General features: G+C 34.9%; 1 protein-coding gene across 1 annotated transcript in view; it reads right to left on the bottom strand.

Annotated features, from left to right (window-relative positions):
• Positions 1-260: 260 nt before the first annotated feature.
• Positions 261-10819, bottom strand: part of SYCP2 (synaptonemal complex protein 2) — a 102748-nt gene continuing 92189 nt past the window's right edge. Inside the window, 12 exon segments of the mRNA XM_066235658.1 lie at positions 261-463; positions 1693-1749; positions 1835-1913; positions 2073-2131; positions 2432-2531; positions 2613-2707; positions 3595-3761; positions 4245-4394; positions 4632-4722; positions 5976-6125; positions 6127-6174; positions 9935-10140. Coding sequence (XP_066091755.1) covers positions 380-463; positions 1693-1749; positions 1835-1913; positions 2073-2131; positions 2432-2531; positions 2613-2707; positions 3595-3761; positions 4245-4394; positions 4632-4722; positions 5976-6125; positions 6127-6174; positions 9935-10140 — 1286 coding nt within the window. The 3' untranslated portion in view covers positions 261-379.

Here is a 10819-nt window from a genome sequence, read left to right as displayed (position 1 = left end):
AAACATATTTTAATAGTATTTTGTGGTTCAGTACAAACTATTCATTTAAAATACTTTTTGTATAATGAATTAGTTTATTAAACTAGCTTTTATAAATATAATTTAGTTAACTGCCTAATATTTGTCTAATGTAAATACTACTATAAAAACAAACCAATTCCTTTTTGGTTCACCAAAACTTTCTCTCTAAAAACAACTGGTATTATATAGAGAAGTTCTGGGGGCTTAGCGTCATATTATAATGGTCTTTTCGTCTATAATACATTTCCTTGAATTCAGAAGTCAAAGGTACTCTTGCCTGGGTGAGGTGTATTTTTTCTTTGTAGAGGCTACTCTAGTACTTCCTCAGTTACATACAAAAAGGAATTGAGTAAAACAACTAGATATCCACATTAACATCTGTTTCATGAGCCATGAATAATGACAGCAGTCCTCTGCGTACATTAAGAAGTTCTTCTTTATGCTGTGGTCGAGAAAAAGAAAATTACATTTTAAATTATCATTGTCAAACTATCACGTAAAATAGAAAAAAAATCAAGCTATTATTTGGGAGTCATTTAAAAACAACACCTTTCATAAAGCTGTAGTGCTCATTTATCTAATCCCCCAGGGTCTGTTCCTAGATATCTAAACTCTATGATCATCTAGAACAGTGGTAGTCAACCTGGTCCCTACCGCCCACTAGTGGGCATTCCAGCTTTCATGGTGGGCGGTAGTAAAGCAATCAAAGTATAAATAAAAAGATTTAACTATAGTAAGTTATTTTGTAAAGATTTATTCTGCCAAACTTAGCAAAAATCTGACATAAAGTACTTGGTGAGTAATTATTATTATATGCTTTAACTTGCTGTAACTCTGCTTTATAAATTTTATAAAGTAAAGTTACTTCCCTACTTTATAACTCACCATTACTGAGGAACCAGTGGGCAGTTAGAAAATTTTACTACTAACAGATACAAAAGTGGGCGATAGGTATAAAAAGGTTGACTACCCCTGATCTAGAAGAGACCTTCAGTCTTTTCAATCCCAAACCAATGAAATTTAGATTTAATATTTAAAGGAAGAGAATAAACTAAGTAGGTCCAGGAAACAATTTCAACAAGGATCAATCTAGTTAGCTTGTCTGCTTCAAGCAAAACATCCTGATCTTCAACTATTTTAGCATGCCGAGCTATTAAAATTAAGTACATTAATATACCCTGTATACATAAAAATTCCCACCCTCTTTGAGAAAACACCAAAGACACATTCACTTGGAGCAGGGCCTCTAGACCCCACACAAATGTACTTTTCCCCCCAGAACCAGCTGCTGGTCTGCTAGGCCTTTGGAAAAGTCAACTAATTTTATTCCCAAATCTATCAAGTCTTGTTGTCCAAGTGGACAGTAACTCTTCTTGGATGTCCTGACCTCCTTCTTGAGAAGGAAGAGTTCTGTCCTGCACAGTGCTCAGACACAGAACAAAGACATCATTCTTATAGAGAATTGTTCTATCAGCAAATTGATGTTTTTTTTCTTTAGGAGGGACTCTAAATCATGCCTATTATTTTATTATAAATTAATAACAAAGTCACTGAGTTAAAACCATCTCCTCTCAATTCAAAAAGAAAACCTGTGAAAGAATTTCCATTAAAAGAAAGAAAGCACCAATGATTATTCCATGTTAAAAACCCAAACTAAGACAGCTGTCTTACCATTTCCTTAAGAAACCTGTCTTGCAGCATTTTCATGCTTTCTTTCATGAAACACATCTGTAAAATAAACTTTATTTACTATAAAAAATTCACAGCAAAAAGACCAGCCAATACTGAAATTTTAAAAATATGAAATTTATACCTCAGATGTACAAATAGTTTCTTCCTGATCAGTGTTGTAGAAGACATTTTTGGTCAGCGAAGTTTTCAAAAGGCGAAGCCTTTATTAAGTAAATTAATGAAAAGTTACCTTTGTATTTATCAAGAATTCAAATTAAATTGCTATAGTACAGTATATATATATATATATAAGTAATAAAAAGTTACTAACTTAAAACCTAATATTATAGATTCCAGTCATAAAAAAATGTCATACTAACCTCTCCTGTTCACTTTTTTGATAGGCACTAAACTTCTGAATTGTCTTTTCCCAGAAGTCCTAAATTATAATACAAAAACTAGTTATACTTTAATATGATTAAAAATTCAAACTTGACAGAATTTACTGTATTTCTAATTTAAATAAGTCGGCTATATGCTAATAATCCAGATGTTATAAACTTTCAGATAAAAAAAAATCTTTCATAATTTCTCCCTTATTGTAATAATACATATTCATCAAACTTTCAATGTGTAATTTAAGTGTGTTTATATGAAACTGACTAAAAATCTTTATGGTGGCTCTTAAAGCAAAAGGTCAATAGAGGTTTTAAATTTTAAAATTCTTAAAAACACAAACCGCAAATTCCTTTTCCAAATCTTTTAAAGACTGTGAATCTTTTTCAAAATTCTCCAACTCTTCTATGATGTTGAACTGGAATTTATCAAGCTTTTTTATTCTATTAAAGGAACAAAATATTATTTTAAAAAACTATAGCATTCAAAACATAAGTGTTTAGAAGAGATTTTTTACTACACACCTATATTCCTGAATATGATGGTTCATTGTTTTCAGATGTTGCTGAGCTGTTTTCCAAGACTGCTTAGTAAAATAATCCATCAATTTGGAGTGGATCTGAAAAATATTCAGTTTACAAAATAATAATCAAAACTACATTAAGAACAAAACCTTTCCCATGAAATGTAAATGACTAAGAACTTAGATGTGAAAATTTTAAAATTCAGTGATTTCAACTGAAGAGTTAATAAGTAAATAAATAACATCAGTAAGCAGTGTCTGGTTCCATTAGAAAGATTTTGACTAAGGGCTGAATTGGTAACTAATTATTTTCATAAAAGAACTAAATTTTTTTTTAAATGCTAGTGGTTACAATTCTCTTTAGGAACACAGCCTCAAAGTCATAGTCAGAATTATTAATTACCATTTTTCACAAAAACATATTCACATCTAGCCACAGATGTATTAATAATACAGGGTGGGGCAAAAGTAGGTTTACAGTTGTTCCTATAGAAAATAATACAAGAATAAACTGTGTTTCGCACTCACAACTGTAAGCCTACTTTTTCCCCACCATGTATATAAATCAGGGCTTCTCTCTGTTTAGACTAGGTCAACCTTAAATAAATCAAAACAGACCACACTGCAGCCTCAATAATTACGGATACTAGGTACAGAGCAGGTCAAACAAAGTACAGTGGGATTTCTCTAGCTGAGGCTGCTCATCCTTTAGTACCCTCATTAGCAGTCAGCTTTATGAGATAAAGAAAAATTACAGAAGAGTCAAAATGTTAAAGTAAAAAGGGAAATAGGACAAAGACAGAAAGGATAGAGATAATGCACAGATTTTAGATTTTCACCTAGGAATCGTTCCAATTTTTCACCAGTACATGAGGAAAGCTGAGTTCATGAACGGGTGTATTGTTGCCAAAAGATCAAACAAGTAGATAGTCTAGAAAGGGTGGCATATTATCACATTATTAGATATAATTTAAATAACTCACATTAAATTTTCTCTTAAATTCTGTATTGAACTGCTGACACATCATAAATTTTGTATTGAACTGCTTACACATCATGCTTCCATCTCTTTCATCTGAAATTTCAGTTCCCCAGTCCTTCCCAGGATTGGAAAAGTAATTTGCTGATAACATAGATGTACTTTCAGACACTGAAAAATGAATATAATCAGCCAAAGTTAAAATATGCATTTTTACAAATTTAGCCTTGTCATAAGGCTGAGAACAAAATCTTATTTTCAAATTCTATGTATAAATTTAAGGATTATGACATAAAAGGCAGACATTGTTATATTTATATTTTTTAATTTAAAAATAGTTGATTTAGAAAAAACCTTTTGGCATGGGTGTTAAAGCAGTACATTAAAATGGAACAGTTTTAATTTTTTTTTACTGTGTTTAGCTATTTCCATGTTATTAACCAAAGCATTTAGTAAGTTCAAACTGTACTACAACTTGTATGAGGTAATCAGTGAAAGAGGAATATTTATGAGTAAAAAAGACCCTTACTACATTATTCTCATCAAGTAAACTTTGTGATTAAAGCATCATCATTCTTGGATTTGTTTTGTCGAGATCTAAGATACTACCTTCCCAAATAACTGGATTTTGACACATGTATTTGATCTACCTACTTTTGTGAACGTGATGATCTGCATCTTCGATTTTAGACAGTTTTTGGGGAAGGAAGTTTGCTCTCTCTTCCTCTTCCAATCCTATTTCTTCGGAATTAATTAGATTATCTTCTATGTACATTCGTTTGCGACTAAGAGGGTGTGTAGGGCCTTAGGAACAGTTAAATAATTAATAGAGCTACAATCGTGATTAAAATAACTAATATGTTCTTGATAAAAGCATTTTTTCCAGTTCATTATTTACAGTATATCATTTTAGGCAACTGTGCATTCTGACATTAACAAATAATTTAGCATGACTTAAAATATATTAATTCCTTTAGATAAAATTTCACAGCATTTCAGTAATTAATGTAAAAAATAAAAAGCAAGGCTATGAGTACAAACCTGATACATGAGTAGAGTCACAAGGCACACTGCATCCTTTTTTCTCTGCTCCTTCACTAGACATGGATAATGAAGATGCTAAATGACTCTCCTAAAATATATAGCAAAGATTGAAAAGAAAAAAACTTTAAGTACTCTTGGACTCACCTTTGACCATCTTTCTCAAACCCTAAAGCCAGTAAATTGCAGATTTTTTTTCTCTCTCCCTTTTCATCTTTGACATCTATGTATTAACCTAAATTCTTCAGTGAACCTTAATCTTAAATTATATGTAGTAATAATTTTGAGCTGGCTTTTGTGACTACACGTGATTTTCAATTCTTTCTTATCAGGATTTCTGACTCAAATGTCAGAAAATAACTATAAAACATGAAAGTCTACACTTTTCTTTCAAGCTATATCTTTAAGACATCTTTTTCATCTAACCTTATGTTTTACTGTTTCAAAAACAAGTTTCTTTCTTCCCATCAAATTAGTTTTTTCCTATTTCATGAAAGTGTGTGTCCACATCTAGTTCCCTTCCTTTATTTAGATCACTGTTCTTTCTCCACTTAGCCTATAAGTACCCACCCTTCCACTTAGGTCTAGGTCTAGGTCAAATGCAAGCCCTCTCTCCGCTGTAAATTCTGTCTTAACTTTCTGTATTTTACACATTATTAAAATATTTTTGTTGATGGATCAATGGACTTCTATAGTGACAAAAACTCAACTAAATTCCTGAAGCCAGAAAGTCCTACTTATAAATACATGATGGGCCCTGGCCGGTTGGCTCAGCGGTAGAGCGTCAGCCTGGCGTGCGGGGGACCCAGGTTCAATTCCCAGCCAGGGCACATAGGAGAAGCGCCCATTTGCTTCTCCACCCCCACCCCCTCCTTCCTCTCTGTCTCTCTCTTCCCCTCCTGCAGCCAAGGCTCCATTGGAGCAAAGATGGCCCGGGCGCTGGGGATGGCTCCTTGGCCTCTGCCCCAGGTGCTAGAGTGGCTCTGGTCGCAGTAGAGCGACGCCCCGGAGGGGCAGAGCATCGCCCCTGGTGGGCGTGCCGGGTGGATCCCAGTTGGGCGCATGCGGGAGTCTGTCTGACTGTCTCTCCCCGTTTCCAGCTTCAGAAAAATACAAAAAATAAATAAATATATGATGAGTCAGTGGTTCAGCAGCTATATTCTCACTACTTCTCATTTTATAAATTTCAATCTTCTATGATCAAACTGTCCTACATGTAATATTTTAATCATATTTACAAATGACAGTTGAAAATATTAAAATATTATAATTATTAAAAGCCAGTATCTAATCAGATTCTTATCAGACCACCTTAGTTTAAGTAAAGTTTGATAGCTATAATACCATATATAATTCCCTTCTGCTTTGTATATGTTTTTCATTGATATTTGGAGGCTCAATTTCCATAAGCTGTTTTTTTCTGGATTCTTAATTCCCTTCATCTGAATAGCTATTGTAATTTTGTGCTTCTTGCTTAAGTACCATGGAAGTGACATGATTTTCTCTCCACAGTAGTAGTAGTCTTAATAGGAGTATGCCTGGGCTATGAATGAAGACATATAGAAACCCAAAGAAAGTAAAAAAGTATTTAAAGCCAAAGTAAGTTAAACTAGTGAAGTTTTGAGGGAATAATTCATTTGCTACTAAAATTCAACACCCATTCAAAATTAAAAGGAAAAGGAAAAGCCCTTAAACAACTAGAACATTATTTTGTTAACAAGTGTCTAACAAAAACTATGGATAAGCATGCCTGCTGGTATGGTATCAATTTAACATTGCTCCAGAGGTCATAGTCACCTGAACAACAAAAAGACAAGAAGTATAAAGAGTGGAACAGAATGCAAAATTATCATGAATAACTATATTCAAAATCCAAGAGAATTTAGGCAGGCAATTCTCATAGACCTATGAGAGCTAGAAAATATCAATAGTGTTTCTATATATACAAAAGCAAAATCAATAGTGTTTCTATATATACAAAAGCAAAAAGTTAAACCAGAAAACTTTTTTAAAGTTTTTTTTTTCAATACAGTAGAAAGGAAACCCATTAAACATTTTGGAATTAATCTAACAAGTAGTATAATTTTCTCTGTAGAAGAATTGGTACAACTTTGTTGGAAAGAAGACCCAAAAGTAGAGGAAAAAATGAAATATGTGGATGAGAAAGCTCAATATCAATATTGGGAAATGGGAATTAATCCCTTAAAGCAAACTAAATCTAAAATTTATATGGACAGGTAAAAGACAGAGAATTTAAAGTAAAAGGGTAAGACCAGATGGGATGGGGAGACACTGTGTAAGTGTAAAACTACATTAATTAAAGTGATGTGGTAGTATTAGTGCAGAAATAAGACTGGCCAGTAAAACAGAATAGTGCCTAACAGCTGACCCAGTAGTTGCCAAGGCTATGACCAAATTAGCATTACAAATGATGGAGAAAGGAGGGTATCCCAAGCCAGATGTTGCACTAATTCACTAACTACATGCAAAGAGAAAGCCCAGAAAGTTTGAAAACATATATGTTAAAATCAAAACTAACATTTTTACACGAAAACAAAAATATTTGGGGGACAATAGCTGAAGGATTTTATAATATGAAAGACTGATAACTTTCATTACATCATATTATCATACTGATATTTTCATTTAATTGAAAAGACAAGATAAATATTGGGAAAAGAATGTTTGCATTGAATATAACCAATAAAGAATTAATGTCCAGAATATATTAAGAACTACAAATTTGTAAGAAAAATCAAACAATGCAATTTAAAAATTAGGGAAAAATAGGCAATCACAAAGTGGCCAAAAACATGAAAATACTTCATGCTGAATTAAAGTGAAACATCTCAACACTCTTTACGTTGGTAAAAACAGAAACACCTGTTAACACTCAGTTAATGAAAACTGAGAAATGGGCACTGATGTGAAGGTAGTGTAAGCTGGTACAACTAATTGACAGCAAATTTCCAATACCTAATTAAAAGTACACAGTCAATGGGAAACAAAATGTCTCATGTGAATGTCAAGCCAATAAATAGGTAACAATTAAAATTCTATCTAGCACAGAGTAGCACCAAAGAACGTAGGTGGTAATTACCTAGGTTTTAGGATTTGAAGGATGGGGTACGGAAAGGATACAGGATTCAGGGAAAGTAAGGCTGATAGAACAATACTGACAAAAGACCATAGGATGATAGTCTAGGCCAGGGGTCCCCAAACTTTTTACACAGGGGGCCAGTTCACTGTCCCTCAGACCATTGGAGGGCCAGACTATAAAAAAAAAAACTATGAACAAATCCCTTTGCACACTGCACATATCTTATTTTAAAGTAAAAAAAACAGGAACAAATACAATATTTAAAGTAAAGAACAAGTAAATTTAAATCAATAAACTGACCAGTATTTCAATGGGAACTACGGGCCTGCTTTTGGCTAATGAGATGGTCAATGTCTGGTTCCATATTTGTCTCTGCCAGATGTAACAAGTGATGTGACATACTTCCGGAACCATGAGGCGTGCATCCCACGTCACTGGAAGTAGTACAGTATGTGAGCGATGCCATGCTTTGCGTCTCTCACTGACCACCAATGAAAGAGGTACCCCTTCTGGAAGTGCAGCGGGGCCGGATAAATGGCCTCAGGGGGCCACATGTGGCCCGTGGGCCGTAGTTTGGAGGCCCCTGGTCTAGGCAGTGGTCAGCAAACTCATTAGTCAACAGAGCCAAATATAAACAGTACAACGATTGAAATTTCTTTTGAGAGCCAAATTTTTTAAACTTAAATTATATAGGTAGGTACATTCCTTATCAAAGTAGTGCCCACACGTGGTATTTGGTGGAAGAGCCGCACTCAAGGGGCCAGAAAGCTACATGTGACTCACAAGCCGCAGTTCGCCAACCAGGGATCTAGTGGGAAACTTTTTCATGGCCTGCAGAAATTGAGAGCCCTGCAAAGGTCCTGTGGGGTTATGGGAGGCGAGCTGAGGAGGCTAGGATTTAGATTATCTATCTGCTCTAAACAGTATAGTTCCATTTTTATCTGCTTGGGACATTGGAGGTTTCATGTAAAATGTAGTTTGAAAAATATGGTGCGTCAAAACTACTAGTTAAACAGAATAAAAGAATATAAATAGAAACCTTCAGGAATAAAAACATTCAGTTTAAAGTAGTAGGACAGAAGGTTGTTATTAGAGGTTTTAGATCTTGGCTATATAGATGTTCTGAACTGTCAATTCCCTCTTTGTATATAGAGGTTAATACATATCAGAATAACTTACTATGTAAATATTTGAGTTTTACAATGTATCAGGTATTATGCTTATATAATCAGCCTATTTAATGTTCACAGCCCCATTTTACAGATGAGAAAACTGAAGTGCAGAAGGAATCACCAACTTGTAAAATGTTACATAGGCAACATATAGTGGAGCCAGGATTTAAAGGCAATTCTGACTCAAAACACTCAACTGTACCGAGTTATAGTGAACTACATTATCTTGGCTATCAGTTCTATAACTTTTCTACTTCAAAATTCTCCAAATTAAGCCATCAATACAACCCAAGCTAAAATGTAGGTTGGGGAGTTATAAACTGGTACCAAAGTATCCACAACTTAAAAAAAAAAAAAGCATAACTCAAAATACAAATCTACTCCTCGTAAACATTGCATTTTTAACTATCTCACTTTAACCTATAATTGATTCCTATTTGTAATGTCTTTTTAAAAGACTTTAGAGCATACTTACATAACACAAGAGGAATTTTTCAATATATTATTTGTTATTATCATTTACCTACTAGTTTTAAAGTTCCTTTCAAAACTCTAAAGCAAATGCTGTAGTCATACTGTTTTCAACTACAATTCTCATCTATTTGCTTTGTGAACTTGTGACTTAGTAACTAAAGGTTACAGACTTTGAGTTAGGGTAAGATTTGAGTTAGGGTAAGATATGAAAGAAGTGTCAGTATTACAGGATTAAGCCCATTCAAATCTAGAAAATAAATTATGTAGTTTTGATGTGTAGACAAATAGGCATGCAGCACATCTTTGGAAATGAACACTCTTTATCACATTACTCTCCCAGTACTCTGTACTTCTCATACCACCACCTTCCTCCTGTACAGCAGTTATAATCAGCCTATTAGGTTCACGGAAGCTATTTTACTTATCACTAGGTTCCTCATTTTCCCCAGACAAGAAACAAAACCTTAAGCTAAGTAGATAAGCAAAGCATTATTTGATTAGAAGAAAATGATCTACCCACTTCTGATTAAGGAAAAATATTATATATATAATCTTACCAAAGAAAATGATTTTGGAAGTGGTGAGCAACTTTCTCTTGCACATAATACATTTTTCTTACTGATTTTTGGTGACTTTTTTGGACCTCCAACTCCACATACACTGTTTAAGGATTCAGATGATGAAGTTTTTGCATTGGGTGATTTGGATTTTGTTATACAGTCATGATCCTTAGTAAAATCCCATTCTGTTCTTTTCTCTGTACCTATATTGCCTCACAAAACACAAACAAAAACAGATGGTAGGTGTTACTGATGTCTGCTTTAGAAATAGTATGATTACTTTAAACTCTAAGAGTACAGTAATTCATCAAATCCTTAAGTCTTAGCTGTAGTTAACCCATTTATGCCTTGTGTTCTATTACTGGAAAGGTATTGGCAGTTACTTATATCCTACTGCTCAAGGTCATCACCAGACTTGATTTTTCACACGTCTGCCTACTGAAGGTACATGTTATCACATGGTGCACAGAGTTAGTCCTGCTGCAGATACTGACACACTGGGAGCTTGTCAAAAACTGATGTGAGGCCCTGGCCGGCTGGCTCAGTGGTACAGCGTCGGCCTGGCGTGCAAAAGTCCCGGGTTCGATTCCCGGCCAGGGCACACAGAAGAAGCGCCCAATTGCTTCTCTACCCCTCCCCCTCTCCTTCCTCTCTGTCTCTCTCTTCCCCTCCCACAGCCGAGGCTCCATTGGAGTAAAGATGACCCGGGCGCTGGGGATGGCTCCTTGGCCTCTGCCCCAGGCGCTGGAATGGCTCTGGTCGCAACAGAGCGACGCCCTGGAGGGGCAGAGCGTCGCACCTGGTGGGCGTGCGGGGTGGATCCCGGTCGGGCGCATGCGGGAGTCTGTCTGTCTCTCCCCATTTCCAGCTTCAGAAAAATAC

This window comes from Saccopteryx bilineata, chromosome 6 (assembly GCF_036850765.1).
Source record: "Saccopteryx bilineata isolate mSacBil1 chromosome 6, mSacBil1_pri_phased_curated, whole genome shotgun sequence".
In the NCBI taxonomy this organism is placed as follows: domain Eukaryota; kingdom Metazoa; phylum Chordata; class Mammalia; order Chiroptera; family Emballonuridae; genus Saccopteryx; species Saccopteryx bilineata.
Note: the sequence above shows the minus strand (reverse complement) of the source record. Positions and strands in the feature narration are given on the sequence as shown.